Source organism: Apostichopus japonicus, chromosome 16 (assembly GCF_037975245.1).
Source record: "Apostichopus japonicus isolate 1M-3 chromosome 16, ASM3797524v1, whole genome shotgun sequence".
Classification (NCBI taxonomy): Eukaryota; Metazoa; Echinodermata; class Holothuroidea; order Aspidochirotida; family Stichopodidae; genus Apostichopus; species Apostichopus japonicus.
This window is the reverse complement of record NC_092576.1, coordinates 19,280,070-19,302,523: the sequence shown is the minus strand read 5'-3', so window position 1 is coordinate 19,302,523 and position 22,454 is coordinate 19,280,070. Positions and strand designations below refer to the sequence as shown.

Sequence of the window (22,454 nt, the reverse complement as noted above, 5' to 3'; positions counted from 1 at the left end):
AATACCTGTATATTGTTGTGCATGAACACTGAGTGGCAGACAGAAGAATGCAGACTTTAAGTCAAGAACACCCAAAATTTTGGCTCCAGAGTACCCTATGGTACGGATAGTCTCATTCAGTAATGGAAATGGGTGATTGAGACGTTTTATCCTACTGTTCAAGTAGCGAAAATCTGTGACAACCCTTTTGTCTTTTGTTCCCTTCTTTGGAATGAGGAAAACCGGTGAGGTATAAGACTGATGTCCTACCGCTAAGATTCCTAATCGCACTAATTTGTCAAGCTCACTGGCGACAATGACTTTGTCCTCATCTGAAAGTCTATAGGGACGTATGTAAAATGGCTCATCATTAGTAAGCGTAATATCAGCCTCATAATTTGGACAGTGAGATAATTCACCATAAAGAGAAAATGCATCTCTATGTGAGTCTAGAAATTCATAAATGCTTTCTGTTTCTGAAGCATTCAGAATACTTTGTTCCAAATTAATGTTTTCTCTCATGATTTCCTGTTCGGATTTGGAAACCAGGGGATCATCGACTGTCAAATGTGGATATCGATGTAAATTATATCGTGTAATTTCATCACGATTCTCTTTAGAGTCAGAATTGGTTCGAAAAAGAGACGGTTTTTCGATGTCTCTCATGACATTGAGAAAATCTAGAGAATCAGTAGGTATGTCTTCTGTGACCGTAATGATATCTGCTAAATCTAAATGAGCCACTGTGCGAGGATGCAGAAAAAATTTCCGATTACCCATGTTCCTTAGTAGAATCTTTGTTCTACCTTTATGCATTTTCACTAACATTCGTGAAGGACACATACGAGATATTAAAGGAAACGGTTTAATAACCACATCTGCATTTCGTGCATATAATGGAAGGCGTCCCTGTACAGTAATGTATCTCTGCTGACCTGGGTAAATAACAAATCTCTGCACTGGCCTAAGGAAAACTTTGGCTTGTTTAATTCTAAAACAGTTTGTGGTAAAGTCCAAAGAACCATTCAATTCCTTCAGAGTTGGACTACCTAATATTAAGTCAATACCTGTCAGGTTTGCAGCAATTAAAGCAGAAAGCTGAAATTCATGACCCTGAATTTTGACCTGAAATGTTATCGTGCTATACGCATGAATAAACTGACCATTACCCAACTTTAGGTTTACTACATCAACTGAGACTGGTTGTATAGAGGATAAATACTTTGAATTTTGCACTGTAGAAGAAGAAATGATAGAGCGTGTCGCTCCACTATCAAACAACAATGAAATTCCTTTACCATCATGTAAAGTACCTCTTACAAAATTACGTGTGTCCAGTTGAATATCCACATTACGGTCGTTCCCTGTATATCTAGAACTAGGAATATTACTATTCTTCCAAATATTATTTGCTTTACGTTTCGATCTTCCTTTACTTGGTACTTTGTCTGGAGTCACTGTATGATGAGTGCAATCATAAGTGCTCCCTACTGAAAATTCTGTGTTGGTACTTTGTTTACATTAGCCTCTATTTCATGGCTAAGGCGAATTTGGCAATATTTTGCAAAATGACCTCGATTATGACAGTAATGACATGTGATTGAAGGATTAAAATATGGTAACCTTCTCCTGTTATCATTCCGACCTGTCCTAGGACCACGAGAATCACGAGAACTATATCTTTGCCTCATATCTTTAGGATTGTCTTGCGATTCTGACCTACGTGACTGATCAAACTTGGTTTCTAACTCCTGAATTTTGGTACACAACTCGTGTATCTCAGAAGATGCAGAAATAGTTGGAGTCTGAACAGAAGACGCTTTGTCGTGCATTGCCATAAATGGTTCGGAAGAAGCTGTGGGTTGACTTTGGATTTTTAAGTCAAAATAACATTGTACTTTCATGACCAAGTCTGCAATTGTTGCTTGTGGTGTTGCAGACATTAACACTGCTGAGCGGCATTGCAAAGGCAGGGTCGAGATGAATTTATCTCTAATTTGGTCCTCGCCATAATTTAATTGTGCTGCAGCTTTGGAAATTTTGGCCAAATGAGCTTGAGCTGTATCACCTGGCGTATAGCTCAATGCGTGAAATGCCTGTGATTTAGCATAGGAAGAAGTCCCTGGACTGAAACGAGCAAGGAATTGCTTGCGCAGATCAGCAATTGTTGAAAAACTTTTGTTTTCAATCCAGAGTCTGGCTTGGCCTTTAAGTGTTCGCTTAAATATGCGACATATTTCATTAAATTCTGCCTCTACAGGGGGGGTTTGGGACGGCAATTTATGCAACTCTAAATAATCTTCAAATCCCAAATAATGAGCTTCGGCTAAATCTGCATCAATTACATCGCCCTGAAATTGTGATGGCAAAAAATCAGTGGGCCTATGTTTCTGCATAACATTAACAGAGGTCGAAGTTTCCTGTTCACTGACGGACATTATGCCGAATACAATTAGGCTAGTTATGAGTATACAACATGAGCCTATACTAATTTCAACACACTATCGACCGCAATTAAATACAAATAACAAATATGCAATACATGGACACGATTAAAATAACTTATCGTTACACTCTGATCTCAAATAGGGGTTGTTGGGATACAAATTGGCATGATTTCACTCACCCTTAAGTTTAACTAAGAACTGGTAGTGGAACTGCAAACGATGATTGAAGTCCCTCGGTTAGCAGTAGTAGTAGCGGCAGGTAGTAGCAGGTAGGCCTACATCTCGTAGTAACTGCAGATTCGTTCGCCGTTAACATCGGGTCGAGTCTAGGCTTAGATCGCGAAAATGTTCAGTTCTGATGTTTAGAGCTGTAGTATTCTACGTACTAGTTGCGCGAATGTTCAAACGCGAACTGCATGCTGGGTTGATTAACGTTAGTGTACAGATCAGTGGTTCCGGTGTATAGACTTAGGCCAGTATAGGCTGTCTTCCCTCGTAGAGTGTTTCCGTTAGGCAAGGTCGTGAACATACGTTGTGTTCCTCGTTAGGTCTTCGGGCCAAAAAAAAAAATCACCTGTTCGTTATTGATCGTAACGAACGAAGTTGTGAAAAGTTCCGTTTCCGTTTTGTTCCTGAAGAAAGCAACCGATCTCCACCATGTAATATTGTGACGAGCCCGCTTCCTCCGATAGTAAAACTATATCGGGACTCGCGATAGAAAGGTACTGGGATATCTTGATGCCGTATTTATGCTTCTTCAGGAGATGTCTCGAACGGGCGAAAACAATGAGTTCACACAAAAACAAGTTGACGAGATAGGATTTGATTATTGATTCGGTATAATTTCTTCTCTGTCGATTCTCTTTACAAATAAAACTAAATTACAATGATTTGACTTGACTTGACTTGACTTGACTTGACTCCGTCAATTAAACAATTAGAAAGAGTGATGAAATGGTGACGAAGCAACGAACTGATCACGGAGCGCTGACGGAGTGATAAATTTGCTGACGGAGTGATAAATTTGCTGATCAAGTCATAAACTTTCCTGACGGAGTGATAAATTTGCTGATCAAGTGAAGTGAAGTGATAAAACTTTCGGCCTCCTTTTCCTTTTAAACCTTACTTCCATAAAATCTCACTGCGCACAATCAGTAGGCAGCCAATAACCTGATCATCCTGTATTAACTTAACGATATAAAAATAAGTGCGCTGGCATTGATCTGCCCTGATTGGTTGGGAGTTTGGAAGTCCATCCCCTTTCTATGGAAACTTCCATACCACGTGAGAGAACCTTCTCGAATGTTCCACAGACATAATGGAATCTATTTTGGGAAAAGGCCCTGTACCAAGATTCAATAAGATAGTTAAAAACTTCTCGTGGGAAAACTGAATCCATGACCTAGATAAATACATAAGAGGCCTGTAAGGTGTCTCGATGGAGTTTTTCGGTAACATCAAAGAGATGGTATCACTATTTCATAACAACACATCGACGAAGGTTTATTTATTAAAGCTGATGTAAGAGATGAAAAAGATCAATTGTATCACTTAACTGTACAGTTGTAGTAGTAAGACAAAACAGTAAAACCAAACGACCTGATGATTTTATAATTGAACCAAGGGTTGGGGTTGGATGTGTGAAAGTTAGGGAGTGGGGGGGGGGGGGGATTTTCCCCTTTGAGAAATTGTTGGATTTTATAAAGCCTGCATTTGTAATAAATTCTGTCTGTTAGGCTACACAATGAATATGACTGTTAAACATTCACGATAATCACGTTGTATAATGATCATGCATGCATGTGTTACCATTACAAACGTTACATTACAAACGTTCTTATCTTTGCTCAATGTTAACAATGTTTCAACATGAAGCTTACATCAGAGTGTATCTCACCTCAATGTTTGAAATTAAATCAGTATCGCGGTAAGTTTACATACATTATATCACAATAAATGACAAAACTGTGTCTCTTAACCAATGATAAATTATGTATTTTCTCTAGGTGATTCCAACCACGGTAACTATCCCTCGTGATGCTCAAGTTGAGCCTAATAATTACATGGCTCTGGCTATTTTTGTAACGATATGCTGTTTCCTTCCCACTGGTATCGCAGCGATTGTGTTTTCTAGCAGAGTAAGTGATTTATCCGTTTTCATCCTTATACTCTACGAAATGAATAACGCCTGTCAAGAAATTTACTTATCTATTGCAAAAATCCTGCAGTATAAGGTTGCGACTAGAGGACATGCACGAGTTCTTTACGGTATTTTGTAGTATACTTTTGTTCTGTTAAGAGCTACTTATAGCTTTAAAGTATAATCTTAGCATACATCAGAATGCAATACTCGACATCTAGAGTGACAAAACAAATCTATGGGGGAGGCCACCTAACATAAATGTCGCCTTCAATGATCAGAGGGTATCCCCGCTACATTATTAAATCTTGTATACGCCTTTGGTACTTCGGTGAAAGTTCAGCCCCATATACTTAGATCAGATGGTGCAAAATTTTAAGTTTGCCCCCTCCCCCCGACCACCTTTGGAATCATGGGCACGTCACTCGGTCAAAGGTAAAATATAAGCTACTATAACCCAGTGACTCGAGTATATATCTCTCATTAACTATAATGAATATATTTAGTCATAAAATCTAATGAAAGCAATGCATTATTCAAGTATTTGGATTTGGCAAGCATAAAAGCCAAAAGAGTTACGTTTTTCTCCTGCCCTATATCGTTTTCAATATATTGATTGATGTTGACTTTTAATTGAAAGAATCGATTAGCTTTCTCAACCTATCGACTGTTAAAGAGTCATGGAAGGCACAGACGAAAGAGGAAGTCACTCAAAATGGTTTGTCGTTGTTATGACACATGGAAAGCTCATTAAACCAGACGCGTTCTTGCACCTTTAAAAGAATAGTCCAGGTCAAAACATTTTTGTGTAACTATGACGTCACACCAGTTTGCTCCAATTTCACTTTTGGTAACAAAGGTGGCAACTTCAACTGTCAATATCTCAAAAACGGTGCAAAGGAATTAAATGCAAATTTAACTAGAGTGCGTAGATTATGTTCCTCTTTAACATATCAAATTTTGACCTGGACTTTTCTTTTAATATTCTGTTTATAACTTTCTTCATGCACTACTATCCTCTGTTTTTTTCAGGTCAAAGATCTTTTCAACCGTGGGGATCTAGATGGGGCCCAAGACGCTGCAGCAATAGCAAAAAAGTTGTCTTTGATTTCTCTTGTTATTGGTTTAATCTTGATAACAATCTCTGTTATACTTAACATTGCCATGGGTACTTAAAACTTGATGCCGCATGAAGAGACTTGGGGGACGGGGGCAAGTTTGGAATTGTCCAAACCGCAAGTAAACTTTCAAACCGACCCAATCTGGTTTGAGGGAGAAAAAGAAAACTGCTCCGTATACCATGTCTCTGTTCCATAGTTTAAGATCAGTTTTATTTTGGTTATTTGTATATTACTCAGATGGTTATGTATAGTCATTATAGTTACTGTACTTATTTTGGCTTACGAGAATACGTGATATTTGGTTCTTTGACGTTTGACCTTAGACCATATATGACGTCATTCGTCATGCAGGCTCTACAACTCATACCCAGGCCCATATCTACCAAGTGTAAAGTTAATCGGACCAGGAAGTGATATCTGTGTTTCCACTTACATAACATTATTACACAAACAGTGACGATATTTTTTTGTCGGGCGAAACGGTCGCTGAGAAACGCGCAATTAACTTACTTGAACTGTTTATTCATTCCATGACAATATAAAGTTTTCCACCGAAGTGTCTAAACTCCAAAAACTTGATTTTGTGGATGTACTGGTAAATATGGATAGTTTGATTAGGATAAGCCTACTGATATTTACGTGCATAAAAGGATCATATTCTATGACGGTATTCCTTTCTACTCTCCACCCCCCCCCCCCCCCCACCTTCTTACCGACAAGTTGCATAGATTAAAGGAATTGTCTGGTAGAAGATTTGGATGCATTGTCCTTGTAGTTCTAATTTTTGGTTTCAGTATCTTCTGTTCTACATAAACATTCACACAGACAGATATTAACATTAATATATTTCAATGGTAAGAAAATAAAGGGTTTCCCATCAGTAAAGGTAGCATGGATTATAAAAAAAAAATCTTTACAAAAATATGTATTTCAAAGAAATATGTTGGACTGTAACTGAAGAGGGTATTAGTTTCCTTGATTGAACTGAACTTAATTTTTCTTTTTAGCTGATGTTCACATAAAAAAATGTTAAACTCTTACTTCCATTATTTTTCTTTACCTTCAAGTACAAATGAATTTTTCTTTTTAGATTGATTGTTTGTTATATGAACAACAAAGAGCCAAAAAAAGACCGACCACAGTACACTTCGGTACATAATCACGGTGCAAAGGGCATTCGATGACTTCAGTCATATACAAATTATTAGAATGGTGTACGTCTGTTTATGTTCTCAAGTTCTGAATATGAAATGATAGCGGTTTATAGGGCAATGACTTAAGATATACTGTACATAGGGAAGTTGTTAGAATGAAGTATATGGCTGCTTACAGATTTGTAGGGGATTCTGGAAGACATCGTGTTTGAAAATAGAGTACATTATGTTGTGCCCTGACGGTGCCGATGTGTATAGAGTTGATCAAATGAGTTAAGACCGATTACTATTTTATCTGAGGACACTCAGTTATAATGGTAAAAGAAATCATTAACACCAAATATTAGAAATATCGCTATTTGAAAAGATCGTCAAAAAGATAACCTGGTTCATATTCAGTCTAACTATTTTGAATCAACAACATTATTTTAAATTAACTTTAATCATTTGTTTTGCTTTAAGAAACAAATATGTATCATCTGAGTAGTATAGTTTAATAAAAATGAAAAGAGAAAGAGAGAGAAAAAAGAGCGAATAATGAGATATTCTTTGTCCTTCCGTACGTCATCAGGAGGAGTAGACGATGGCGGCGGCGACGATGTTTATAATTTGATATATCAAAGAAAAAAAAGAGCAAATGAAGAGATTTGTCTTTCCGTACGTCTCCATCAATATTAGTAGTCAAAGGCGGAGATGGTGGCGGCTGTAGTGGCGGCGCCGACGATGATGTTTATAATTGAATTATCACGTAAACAGTGATCCAAACAATACCGATACCAAGGGAGATCTTCGTCCACAACTTAGCGCTTGCAGAGGCTTGCTCGGCACCTTGTATGTCACCACTACTGAAAAGGCTTTTCACCTTGTCAAGAAATAAACATGAAAAGATATAAATAGACATTTGATCACTTGAAAAGGAAGACGGGTATAGCTTTCACTGAGATATGATATACCTGCGTATACCTGCACACACGTACTATGATGGATCTGCTTTATATGATTAATATCACACAGGGCCGTAGCTACAATTATGATGCGAACATGTACCTCCCCCCCCCCCCCCCTTAAAAACTGTCTGGTAGATGCCGTACATATATATAACACACGCACGCAAAGTCGTAAAAACAAATGGTGGTTAAAATGATAACGATGATGACACTATTTTGAAAAATGAAAAATCATGTATCAATATAATAACATTCAAAGAAAATTTGCAACCCCCCCCCCCCATGACACTACGAAGGTAGACTACGCTCCTGCATTAACCAATCTTCCCCTCCTACTACCAGTTTCACAAAAACAAAAACAAAAACAGGCTGGTTTTAGGGGCCAATTTTCAGGTTCCTTTTTCCAAAAATGAAATGATGACACCATACTATTCGCCAGCGGATTAATATATAATTGGATCATATGGGATTATATTACTATTGAACTGGTAATGAAGAGTGATTCACATGTAATAAAGGTTTGCTAAAGTTTTTAGGAAGCGGTGGGAGATGAGAGGGTCGGACCTTTTAAGACATTTTCATGTTAAAGGTGACAACTACAGATGTGTTAGTGATACCTCCCGAGGGTGGCAGTAAAGTGTTTGAGCAATGGGTGACCATTTTTCCTAGCATATTTAGGTGCAACACTGGAGGTATTTAATGTAGGAAACCAAACATAGGGTTATAAATCTGATCATTCTGTACTAGCCAGAAATATGCTAGAATGGCAATGATCCTCATAAAATACTTACTTTAGCTGCAAATACAATAGCCACGATACCAGTAGGCCAGAAACAGAAAATGGTGACCAGAATTGCAAATACCAAGTAGTCATTGGGTTGTACCTGGGTTGTACGAACAATTGTGACAGGAGCAGGCTGTGTGGCGGCAGCGACAGTGTTGATCTATATACGGGAAATAAAGCAAGATTAGCAAACTATACATGTAACAAAATCACATCGGGGTAGCCTACTATCGGCCATTAGTATATCATAACAGAGTCATGTCTGTAACAGTGTTATGATGTCATAAATTACCAATGTTGAATAATATTCATACATACACTCTTCCCACATTCCAGCTCACTTTAAGCTACACCATGGCCGCATTCCTCCATGTTCAAATCCTGTACCCGCCCGTGTTGGGCTGGTATGGAGTAAGAAAATGCCAATCAGCTTCATTTATAACCATAGTGTGCCCAGGACTATACTAACGCAAACTATAGATTACATAGGTTTCAATCCCGTTGTTGTTGTTTTTAAAGGAGAGCCAAACGTTCCATGATTGTGGAAAACTGTATAGAAATGTCAAGTATGTGTAGGAATGTCTACATAAATATCAGCATTTAAAAGGATTGTCTGGTGGCCCAAAAAAGTTACCTTACAAAATGATAAATAATTTTCCAAACATGTTGTCAAAGTATGAGAACGCTAATGTTGCATTTGACAGAAAAACCGTTTTTTAATCGTTAAGGATAGACATTTCAAATAGATTTAAACAGTACAGAACGTTACGTCAGCTATGCTAATGCAGATTGCGACATAACCCACCCTTCGTACAGTACATAATACCTATACGGTACTCACAACAAAAACCGCGTTTGTATACAGATAAATTTCTTCCTTTATTTCCGGTGAAATTTCTTATAAATTAGATATGTTTTCAAAAACTCCTTAAGCCGCCATATATGTAGTAGATCGGCGGTTTCATGGTCTTTGTGTAACACAATATAACTTTGAACAACACACTCTTCTTTGTTTATACATCGCGCTATCCAACTCCAGCGCGAAGAATCGTCGCATGTGTAGGCTACTCTAACGTTTACAATCGGACAGTTCTGCGAGGCCTAAGCTTCTCGGTGCTACATTCTGGCCTGACATCGATTCTTCCAAGTTGTATCTTTCGGTGTTACGAATACTTTTCAAGTTTCCTCTTACTGTTATTTTGATCCATGAATTTTATTTCAGCGTTTTCGAAGAACAGTTTATGAACTGTGGTTTGAGTGTGAGTGTACTATGTGCAACGCTATACAAGTACACCAACTGGGTATCGTAGGATATACGTTCGAGAGTATGTACGTTATATACATATATATATATATATATATATATATATGGCAATCCAATGTGCTTACACGGGAGAGTTTATTTGCTGAGGAAATGGGAGTGCCAACTTTAAGTCGCATGTTTTGCCTGTTTGCAAGCACTATGTCAATCACCATATTGAAGCGTTCGAACAAACGGTACTTTTGGTGAGAAACTGGTGAATTTGAAAACCAGATTTCTACAAGAAGAAAACGTCAAATTGGGACAATTTTTATATGGTTAGAAAGAGGAAAATAATAACTACAAGGACAATGTATCAAAATCTTACACCAGACAATTCTTTTAATAGTATAACAGAAGTATGGCGACTTACGTAATTATTAGCGAGTAATATTTGAAACTAACATGCCGAAGACAGAGAAGGAGAAGAAAATACATAAACCTTAATGTGTATATATATATTCAAGAGTATCGTAACTGCAGCATGCCTATATGTTACAACAAATGCACCAATACATTAAACGTATCTCACATATAAGTTAAAATGTATTGCGCTTGTTATGATTAAAGTACTTCATGAAGACAAGTAAACTATCACGGCTATATGTTAAAGGAATGGCGCCTATAGGTTCCAAACTATCTATTTCTCTTTTCTGTCTTTGACATGTGAATTGATGCCACGCCTAAGTGTAACTCCTAATGGATATATAATACGCTTAAGTTGACATATCATTTAGGTTTCGATTGTACGAAACGTTTGGCTCTCCGTTGTTGCCTTTGATAATTACGTATGCTTGAAAAATTCGTACATAAATTTGAAAGAAGTCCTAAGGTCGGCAGCGTACTTATAAAGCTGTGGATATCATAAGTTTTGTATAATAAAATAGTGGGTTGGTATATTGAGATATGAATTGGAAATATTCTGTGATCATGTTTAACAATATTGCCAATAACAAACGTTAGAACATCTGCCTCTGAATATTCTTTTGAAAGATACAATTAGAAAATTAAAAAAAAAACATTATTGCTTGCAGCGCTGCCTACATTTTCTTCATAGTTAACACCAGTCCTATACGTACCGCTGTAACTTCATGTTGCTGCTGTTGAGGCGGATGACCTTGTTGAGGCGGGTAACCTTGTTGAGGCGGATAACCTTGTTGAGGCGGAATTCCCGACTTGTTATCATATGGAGGAGGCTGTCGATCTAGAATAAATAAAGTTGAGTGGTAAAATTGTTTCCGTGAATATGTTAACCTATTACTCCTAGAACTGGGAGTGTGCAGAGACGACAGTTTGACCTTTTCTTGCAATGTATCAAGGTATTAAGAAAATTGTATTATATCTAGTGTGGCTTATGTTGTGTCTCTCTTTAACCAAAATTCTAAAGGAAATTTGTCCGATACTAACTATTCTACCCTGGCACACGTGATCTATACAGTGCCTGTCTGGTACCATTTTATATTGTAAAAAAGCAAAGAAAGAAGAACGAAGTTTCTTAAATACACATCAGCTATATTCAATTTAGATTACAATATACTTTAAGAAAATGTAAATGCTGCTGCAAGAACTTAGTTTACAAAAATAGCAAATAAGATTTATTACAGTATTCAGAATCACTCTTTGTATACTGAACTTAAAAGTCTCCTGCACAAATCGAGCATAAATCTAACAATCCCCCCCCCCATATACCGAACGTAAGTTTACAGTAACTCATTTCATTTCATTTTTTATTTCGTCTATACATAAGAACAATAGAACAAAGTGGTATAGTATAAACAGGACACTAGAAAAACAATAGTAGTTTATCGAGCTAGCGACCAAAAATAACAAGAAAACGAAGAAAGAAGGTAACAATGAAGAGTAGAGATAATCAATACTCAGTCAGTGTAGTTTTCAATTAGGTGGGCTTTAAGTTTTCGCTTAAACGTTACATAAGATTTAACAGTTTTTATATCATTTGAAAGCAGTTTCCAGGTTTTACAGCAGTAGTTGTTCAAGAGTAATTTACCGTGTTTGGAGTGATGTTTGCTAACAGAAAAATGGGTATTATTCCTCGTACTGTTACGAATATACGCGGAATTACAGGGATTAACAATATCACTAAAGACACGGGGGAGAATATTGTTGATATACTTATAAATAAAAGAACACATCTTGAGAACATGAATGTCGCTGACCTTAAGAATACCAAGGTCTTTGTGCAAAGTACTGGTAGGATGCCATAAATTTCAGCACCGTAAGAAATCTTAGAACGAACCAGTGAATAGTAAAGCTGAATAGCTACAGAGGGAGTGAGCGAATCCCGGAGGCGATAGAAAATGCCATTAAACTTAACAAGACAATTACAAAGGTCATCAATATGTTGCTTGAATGACAATTTATCATCAATCATAAGGCCAAGATATTTGACGCAATCTGTTTTACAAATATTAGTATTATTCAATACAAAATGCTCTGGACACGAATGAGAAACATTATCTTTGGCATGAAAATAGTAAAGTTAGTTTTCCCAAGATTCAAGGTAAGTCTGTTGGCATCAAACCAATTTTTGATACTGCTTAACGTTGATTGTGCTTTAAGCACGATATTGGTACAGTTTTTGTCGTGGACAAAAACGTTTGTGTCATCAGCAAAAAGTCTTAAGGACTCGTCAGGTACAACATTTTTAATATCGTTTACATAGATTTAGAATAACAGGGGTCCTAAAACAGATCCCTCATTTATTTACCATGCTACTTTATACATTCCATCCAAGCACTTAGAATGTTTTTTTTGTAGTCTGTTTCTTATATCGTTTTATGTATTATTTTTTGTATATGTGGATGTATTTTTTATTATATCCTATCATCTTAACATTGTTCCCCTTTTTATTACTTAATTATTGGACTTTTTGATGAAGTGTCTTTGTTATATCGTTTTATGTATAAACTTTTGTATGTGTAACCAAAGTACTAAGTCAAAATACGTAGGACAAGCAGAAACAGATTATCACAGCTCACAAGCACATGCTGAAGTGACCCCTCCAGCGTTTAAGTCAACAAAACACATCCCTCTTTTTTGTCTACTCAATAAGTCTCATAGTATGAAGAAATTGATGGTGGATACTTGTGATACAAATAACCAACACGAATGGTTATTGGCCTGCATGCTTTCAATATACTAGTTAAACCATACATACAAATACAATGTAGTTAAGCCATACCTGGTACAACATACAAACACATAACAATTCAAATAAAAGCAATAATGTTAGCATCCTCTTTTGTACAATAAAGTATGACATCACTGCTTGATAGACGTGGTCTGCAGGCAATCCATGTGCATTACGATTTACGTATTAAAATATTAATTATATTCATCGTCACCGTCATCATCATCGTAGTCGACGTTGACAAAATCTTCGTCATAGTCATCTTTCATAGGCATTTTACTCTGTATCAGCTATTATGAAAAAGTGTTACGATATTGTATTCATAAAGGAGTTCAAATTTAATAATATTAACAACTTATTCACTATCTCTTTATCATTTACAAACTTACCAGTCATGATGAATGATGTCTTTCCACTTAGTAAAACCTGCCACTTGCTGTGAACGCTTACGTTGTGAATGTGTTATAGGAATGCTAAATACAGCCGTGGTACGTTATCGTTATCTGAAATTACGATTGAAAAGAAACTATATAGTGGTAATGTAATTGTCTAGTCTGGTCATAAAATCCGCTTTTCAATATTCAGTTCGAGGAAACGTTATTTTAACTGCCTTAAGTATCAATAAGGATGTTTGAAGGATGCTTGACTAAGTAGTTTTGTTCAGCTTTTGAAAGTTCACTGAGCAGAGTAAAAAGGAAAAATGAAGAACAAAGCAAAAGGGGAAATTTACAGTAAGGTGAACAGCACAATAATTGATGACGTTCTCCCTATCTTTTTTTTATATTAATGATATTAGTCACGTATAATGAATATTTAAATGACGATTTACCCATAATTACAACCCCCTATATATATATATATATATATATAAATATATATATATATATATATATATATATATATATATATATATATATATATATATATATATATATATATATATATATATATATATATATATATATATACACATTGGTATATTTGTTTACTTCAACGCATGATAGCTGGGACTTAGGTTTACCTCGGGGATAGGTTTACCTGACATCAGGTAAACCTAAGTCTAGGGTCTTCTTGTTCAATCAATTTCACTTCCTTTGAGGAATGATTATTTCGAGTTAAGAGAAAACCTCATAAACTTTTCAATTCCGAAGTTACAAAAAAAAAATCGTTCATTTAAAAGGTAAAATTTCCCCTCAAAAGTGGAGGTAATTCCGAAGGGTATATAACAGAATTACGTAGTAGATATACGTGGTATATATGTTGATCCCAACTTTACACCTCGATTTTGACCAAATGCGGCTATATATAGTTCCGAAACTTAAAGGTTCCTCTAATTACACTGAAATCTTCGTGTTTGTACTTTTTCTTCCATTAATTTGGGATATTTAAGAAAATAAGAGTTTCTATTTTAACTGGCAAGTTTACACGTAACGAAACAACGCCCCCATCAATAAGCAGTTCTTTCTGTGTTCGGTGGCAGGGCAGTCGATCGGATCGTATCGTTGCTATCCCAATAGCCTACATTCAACGTTCCTTTATGTGGGCCTAGCCATGTAGTCTACAAAGTAAAGTGCCGCAGGTTACCGTAAACGTTGCCCATTTGAAGTTGGCGTTTGGAACTTTGGTGGAGTATATGCATTGTAAGTAAATTCCTTAAAAGTGTTCCGGATATATTAATAACATTTAGAGTAAATATCTTCATGCTGAACACAATAAAGTAAGACCATGGTTAGAGTTAGAGTAGACTAGCCTAGGCCTAACGTTAGCCCTAAATTGGACCTATCAGTATTACTGGCTATGGTAAATCACAGCTGCCTGCTACTGCCTTTGCTGATACTCGGAATATAAAATGTGATAAATAAATTAAAGTATATACCTGTAACAGACTGGTCAACCTACACATTTTGCAGCCTGGTGATCTTCCAGATCTTTTAAAGTAAAGGCTTAATAATTGACGCACCTCCAAATATTACTAGGCCTAGGCCTACTAATACTACTATTACTATACTAGCCTACTAATACTGTAGCTAGTACTAGCAACTATACAGCAGGCAACCATAACTTTTTGCAGCCAAGCAGAGTTAAATATTTCATGAGTTTGAATCCATTTCAGGTATATGCTGATCAAATTGTGTTTGTGCATGTTTTGGGGCATTTGGAAATCTTACTCCCTAAAAATAACCAAAATTACCTCTATAATACCACTAATCTCTGGGACCTGACCTTTCTGAGGTTAGAGGCTCAGAGCATAGCAAACAGCATCCAAAGATAATGGATGTTTACTTAGGCCTTCACTACAGTAAGCTTATCGACAGATGTGTCAATTTAGGGGTATGAAAGAACTTGCATTCGTGCGATGTAATGTTGAACCATTTCACGAAATATAAATCTTTGGGTATGTCTCAATCTCTCTGCCATAAAATAAGGCAGTCAGAAAGTCACAACTCCACAAAAACAGATACACAAGCAACGGAACACTACAGTAAAAGAAAGGGCCTGATAGATTCCACAAACGAGTTGCCAAAGTAAAAAATGTGAAAACGTTTGCTATCTCAGTACAATATTCATCCCACAATATTCTCTATATGTGTTAGTGTGCATCACTTAGCCCTGTGTGTACAGTAGTAGTGGTGTGTCATTAGTTCTGATTGAGAGAACTAAGTCACACAGGGCCTCAATGTAGCAGTGTACAACAATTTTTTGTAACATGAGTTTTTTCCCCCTGCACCTATAGGATGAATCATGGCTGAAGGTAAACAATTGAGTATTCATTTTAGAATAACAACGCAATCATGGCTAAGTAATTTAGGCATTTTGATATTAATGTTATGATGTGGGTAGTGTTAATAGTGCTGAAGTAATAGCTTGATCAAAAGTATTCCTCAAAGTCCCACAATGCCTTCACAGGGTGACCTACTGTACAGTCACTTGAGCACTTAGGAGTTTTTGCAAAAAGAGCAAATTCCTTGTCCAAAATTGCTAGGTTTGATCCAGTTTTACGGAGTTCCGTAACAAAAAAACACAGTCTGTGATATAGCAATGGAAAAGTGTAAAGATTCAATGTTACATATTTGAAAGGATTAGAGTATGTTGAAAAACCACCAGCTATGCATTTTAAGGAAATAAACAGTACCTCATTGAACCTTGCATTGTGTTCACACTAATGAGTTATGAAATTGTTATCAGTGTCTTCATCATTAAAAGCTATTAATTAGGTTGATCAATGGTCTCACATATAAGTGCAATCACAGAGGTTAAATTTCAATCAGGTTATAATGCCAAGGGAATCCAGACCTACTTCATAAAAAACAAAACAAATTCATGGCTCCTATAAAAATCATTCATGATAAAAACCAGCATACATACAGTATGTGCAACTAAAGTAGTTTCATATTGGGTATCATGTCCAAATAAAAGCTCTTGATTGTGTTCAGTTTTCATACTTTTAAAAATGACCATCTGTGTGCAGTAATTTGGTGTCAGTAAGTAACATGAAAATGCACAAAACTAATGTTCAACAGGCACTAGATAGTTCTCATGTCCATAGCACAAACCAGGGAGTTGTTCCATTACAACTCCCTGCACGAACAGGCTATTATGATCAGAGTTGTTATGGAACAAATAAAACTCCCTTGTATGATGTTAGCACTGTACTGTGTGACAAAACACTTAAATGCATACATGTGGTAACTTGTTGCTATGATCCGATACTAGCTGGTTGGGTGTATAAATAGATCACCATTATGCCAACTGCACTGCACATGGTTTCCATTATGTAATAAGTTTCATTTTATGAATTTGTCAATCTGACATGTATGCTACTGTATATGTGTAGGCTGCATGTACAACTTATTGTATCTTAATAATTTACAGTAAAAACTATTGAGAACAGTGATAAACAACATTTTCAAAGTGACAGTTGGGGATCTAAAAAGACCACTGAAAACCTTCTGTAGCGATATAACATGATACTAAACAATATATATCTCTGCAAGCTAGTGTACCCTGCTTTGAGATGTATGGTTTAAATAAGGTTTTCACAAGTTTGCCCTGTTGACCCAACCACTGGCCTAGACATACCAATAAATAGATCTATCCATGCTTCAAATTGAGTTTTCACAATTTGACCCGAACCTTTACCTTTGACCTTCACCAAAACAATAGGCTTCTTGTACTTGTGATGCATCTATACATACATACTGTACCAACTATGAGATCTGTCCAATAAAGCTTACTGTCATGAGAAACTGTGTTTACAAGCTAGGATCACAAACACAGTACTCCTACCAATGCACACGCACACATATGCCATCGTGAGTGGAAAGTTTCAACATCATTGAAACCAAACATTAAAAATGAACTCAGTCATAATGCCAAAGTCTGTGTACACGAGTAGTCCTGAGCTTAAACCCCAAATGATGCGTTGAGGGACTAAATGTACCGGTATACATAGTCTAGGGTGCATGCAATTTTTAAGTAAATGAACTGCATGCGGGATGAGGCATTGAACCATGCATGAATACTCAGTCAATCTCTTGAAGTGATTACATGCTAAATTCCTGGGTACAACTTACATACCAAATAATAGATCAATATTCAAACTTAGTAGTGTGGCATTTTTCTCAATTGTTGCATATGCGGTTTCCATGAAAAAACTAAACTGACATGAATATTGGACAACATGTACACTAAGTATTGACATCAAATAGGGAACTGCACTGTCAAGACTTCCACTTGCAATTTATGAAACAATTATCTGGACTTATTTATGTTCATTCTCTTGTCAGAAAAGATGGCTTAAATTTGGCACAATTTGAGGAATGCATGAATGCAGAATGAGAACACCACAGCAGATATGCTCCACTTTATTACAAGAAAAACAGGGCTGCAATTTCAAGGTCGACACAGGATATCAAAATACTGTAACTTTGAGCTGCTGGTTCATGCTGATCATGGGATGCAGCGAGAAATGACTTATATGGAAATAGGGAGCTCCCACAAGCATATATTGCAAACATCCCCAGTTGTCTTTAATATTCAGTAAGTATTGACTGTGAGATATATTTTAAATCCCTATGACCTGAAGTTAGTTTTCTAAAGTCTTCCCTTTAATATCCTCTAAGTCTGATCAACACACACTATACATAATATAAATTTACTGTACTAAGTTTCAACACGGACAAAGATGATGAAAATTTGCTGTTTATTTTCAAACACTGTAAACGATCTAAGGCAACGGCTAACAAAGTAATGTAAGAAAGACTTTCCACTTCCCACCAAGTCCACTGCCAAACCTTTTGTTTTACTTTGCTACTTCCACCATCATAGAATGCTATCAGAATTGAAATGACTTTATGTGTAGTCTTTGAAAACCAAATGTACTGTAAATCTGCCATCTGGCAGGCTGGAATGAATTGTAGGTAGGATTGTGAAGCAAAGACTTGAGGTGTTAACACACCATCACATTTTAACCTTGATTATGATGTGTTTATTTGTACCTTTTGCAACAATGTCAATATCAAAATGTGAGGCTTAAAAAAAAAAAAAATTACATGGAATGTACTTCAGTGAAACTTTGACATATGATTGAAATGTTGTTTTGGTTTGTTGTAGGTTAACAAGAGCTGGTGGAATTTCTCCACAAGAGAAGGAAGTACTGTCATCAATAAAATCTGCAGACAGAAGAATATTTTTACTGAAGATCAAAATTTTCAATGAAAGGAAAGGCTTTCGATTAAAATTGGACAAACAACTTCTGTAGATACAATGAGGACTAGATTTATATATCATTGCTTGGAGCCAGGTACGGTGCATTCTATGAGTTTGAATTTTTCTTTTTAGTTTCTGGACAGGTATATGACATGCAGCATACAAATTAAAATTTGTTAATGAATTTTCTTCCTTCACAGCATCATAAAATTCATTAATAATAATCCATTTATACAAATTCGTATGTTGCTGTATTTGAGAATAATTTTCGTTAGTAAAACAAAGATTTTAATCATATTCATTGCATTAACTATTATTCATGTAACTCCCTTACTTCACTGTATCAAATAAAACATTGTTTCACCAATCCATTATTCCAGTTGTTATACTGCTGGGAGGGGAGACACCAAGGTCTTTTAATACTTCAGTTACCCAATTAATGCTAACTAGATGCTCAATAATGCTTCCCACTATGGGGATGTTGGGTCTAGCAAACCTTAAGTCTAGTGGACCCTCAATTTAATGAGCATCCTCCCCCCCCCAATGTTGGTACTGCATGTGGTATACTTTTGTTAGTGAAACTAAGAGTTTCATCCTAGTCATTACATTGAGGGATGCTCTTTATTAAACTCCCTTACTTAACTGCAGCGTATTGGTAATCAACTATTCTAGTTGTAATGTTGCTAGTACTGTATTTGAGAATCCTTTTGTTAGTGAAATGAAGAGTTAAATGCTATCCATTACATTTAGGAGTACTCTCTAAGTGTCTACCTTCTCAACATCATATAATAAATTATTAACAATCCATTATCTTTTTATATTTATGGCAGAGCTGTAGTCGAGTCCAATTAGTCTGAGCCAAGTCCGAGCCCACTTGGTATGAGCCAAATCCAAGACCCTTCAAGTCCGAGCCGACTCCAGATATTCAAATATGATCACCTTTGGTAAAAATTCTTGAACTGTTATGATAATTATGCACCCAGGAGGAAATTTACCTCATGCTATCATTTTTTCGGACCAGATAAGTGGCAGAAAGCTTTTCCTGGTTCATAAATGTTCAGCCTGGGCGCTCAACTTTCAAACCATGCAGGGAGAGGCAAAATCATATTCAAACCACGACCACCGCCAGGTTAGAACGTGCTTGTGAGAACCCTGCTCTACTAAAAGTGATATTCTAGTTACATTTAGGATTGCCGGATTTTCAAATCATCATCATTGTCATGGTTGCTACTTTTTCTGATGTCATCATCATTTGTGAATTATTGTTATTGTTGCCATGTTACATTTGCCAGTATCAATTTTGCTTATTGTTCTCTCAAAATTGCAGAGTAGAAGGAAGAAATGTTAGCTAATGGTTATTATACCATATGTTCTTGGTCTCTAAATTGTTTACGCTGAGGTCAGTATGAACAGAAGTGTTTATAATTTAGTTTTCCTTTCTGTTAAAGTATTTTCTGAATCATTTCATTAATTTTATATTTATACTGGAATTTTCAGTAGGTGTTGGCTTCATTGAGGGTCAAAGGCTACTCAAGGTCAGAAGAGTAACATAGAGCATCTAACTCAACAAGGAAAAGTTGGTAGTCATTTGTAGTACATAAAGGTTTCTGACATTGAGTACTATTCTATAAATTTGTACAGTATAGCAGAAGCCCATGTGAGGTAACTAGATATCTGAAACTGAAAGCCATGTTAACATGATAGTTCAATATTGGAATGATGAATGGAAGTTTGTATGCAGGTGTATCATGTGCTGAGTGCTCTTAGCCAAGTCAAAGGTTATTTGAGGCCAATATAGGTAAAATCTGAAAACCTTCATGATCCCATACTATCTAGTATCTGACTAGTAGCTGCTTTAATAGCTGAGTCTTAGGGCAATTAATATATTTATCAGAACAAGTAATGTACCTCAAAAGACGTCTTAAGCTCTTTTGAGCCCCATTCAATATTTCAGTGTATTAACTTCATCATTCTTTTAACAAATTTACTCAAAATTGCTAGTTTCATGTTCTGGCAATGAACCTTTGTCATATCATGTTGCATGAGTGCTGTAACTGGTTTACAAGCTTGCAAAAGCCATAAAAGGAAGATCGGGTGTTGGGATAAATAGTTCAAAATAATATTAACAAAATTGTACCATATTTTGCTTTTCTTTTTTCCCATATGTTGCCACTGCTTGAATAAGACTAGTTGATAGGACTTTTTGTGAGCTCCACCTTTGACAACAAGGTACAGTAGACTTCAACTGCATCTTGTTGGCAACATCCTAGGAAAGTTTCAATAAACACAGATGTTTCTAAAATTGATGAATCGGATGAACATTCCAATACTGCGAGTCTTTATTGGACATTTCAGCAGGAGGCAATAACCAATTCTGCTATCGTTACATACTGTAGGTCCTTCATAAAATGCCACTTAAAGAACTGTATTACTTCCTTGGGAAGGTGAATTTATTGTCAAATACAACATCTGTCAAATATTTAGTTTCCCAACCTGTCCAACTCCTCCCCCCACCCCTCCATTTATCCCGAGTAGTTTACAGAAACTGGGACAGAACATTTTTTTTGTGGGAAACAAGGTTAAATAATGTTGTTTGAGGTATTGAGCATTAATCTATATGTCCCTTTCGAATCTAGATAGGAGGAAGTAGCAAACAATGCAAGGAAAAGATGAAGTTCAAGTGGATGCTTTAATTGCTTTTACCCAAAACATTGCTATATTCATTGATAAATATAATCCACTTCAAATTCAGTACCGTTATACAACATGCAAAAGAGTTATGATATTGATGTACTTTCTGAATTTAGACCATTGGTGAACATTGGTGAACAAGTTTAACATTGGTTTTTAATTTGACTGTATGTAGAAAACAGCGGTTACATAATGAACCTCAGATACAATGTCGTGTAAATACATGTTACTGCTAGGAGCTGTTTAACAAACAGTGAAAGAAAAATTTATTACTTGACTATCAAGAGATTCGCAGAACTCCACTCCTTCAACAATATTTACAGTGGTGCAGACTTCAAAGCAGTGCAAGGGCAACAACTGCCTATCTCTTTAAGAAATTTCCAAGTGCTTTCATTTCTAGCATTTGCATATGTTCAAAAGAAAAATGACAAATTAAAAGATGTGGTCTTTTCAACATGTTACCACATCTCCCCCCCCCCCTCTCTCCCCCATCAAAAAAGTATTGCATGTACAGCAGTAACCCTTTTTGTACATGTGCAATATATGGGGCAGAGCCTTATTCATGACTTGACCAAGCCCTTTATCCATTTGAATAGCACAAGTTATGTCAGTGGTATTCACATCAATGCCTCATAGAAAATGTGCCTCATGGTAAATTTTCTAGCTGATAGAATGAATGTGAATGAGCTGAAGTTGTAGAAGTTGCTTTGTTTATATATTTCTGAAAGTAACATGAAATTTCATATTGATTTTTAATGAAAATATTTGCATTTATCAGTAATAAACAGAAAGAAGACATAATGATTTCTGCTATAGTGTCTTATCTCTGCCTCTTATGTTAAAATTGTGTTCATTGGTTGGTCCTTGTACTTCGAACATATTGCTCCCTAACTCAGCAAACCCATATTCGATCTGAAGATGCTAATTCAGACAGCTTACTGTTCTAGCAAGTTCTCGACCAATTATATTGATGAACTTGCATCTGGATGAATTTGCACTGGATGACTTTGAATCATGCCAACTATGTAAGG

At 36.2% G+C, this 22,454-nt stretch overlaps 3 protein-coding genes and 1 long non-coding RNA gene across 8 annotated transcripts in view; 3 read left to right on the top strand and 1 right to left on the bottom strand.

The window, feature by feature from the left end:
* Window positions 1-22,454, top strand: part of LOC139982743 (angiopoietin-1 receptor-like) — a 172,542-nt gene that overhangs the window by 96,129 nt on the left and 53,959 nt on the right. The gene's annotated exons all lie outside the window — the stretch shown is intronic.
* LOC139982757 (proline-rich transmembrane protein 1-like) overlaps window positions 1-22,454 on the top strand; it is a 56,552-nt gene that overhangs the window by 11,996 nt on the left and 22,102 nt on the right. The window lies entirely within an intron of this gene.
* Window positions 1,467-22,454, bottom strand: part of LOC139982748 (proline rich transmembrane protein 1B-like) — a 186,663-nt gene continuing 165,675 nt past the window's right edge. Inside the window, exons 1-4 of one of the 3 annotated variants that reach the window (XM_071995828.1) lie at window positions 13,413-13,548; window positions 10,952-11,076; window positions 8,580-8,732; window positions 1,467-7,703 (exon numbers count right to left, since the gene is read on the bottom strand). In XM_071995828.1, coding sequence (XP_071851929.1) covers window positions 1,467-2,417 — 951 coding nt within the window. In that variant the 5' untranslated portion in view covers window positions 2,418-7,703; window positions 8,580-8,732; window positions 10,952-11,076; window positions 13,413-13,548. Of the gene's footprint in view, window positions 7,704-8,579; window positions 8,733-10,951; window positions 11,077-13,412; window positions 13,549-22,454 lie in introns of those variants that run through there. The other 2 variants (XM_071995830.1, XM_071995829.1) reach the window with 2 other exon arrangements.
* Window positions 17,184-20,310, top strand: LOC139983647 (uncharacterized). Its single transcript, XR_011798781.1, has 3 exons — window positions 17,184-18,063; window positions 18,637-18,826; window positions 19,563-20,310. It is a non-coding gene; the product is annotated as an uncharacterized lncRNA (long non-coding RNA).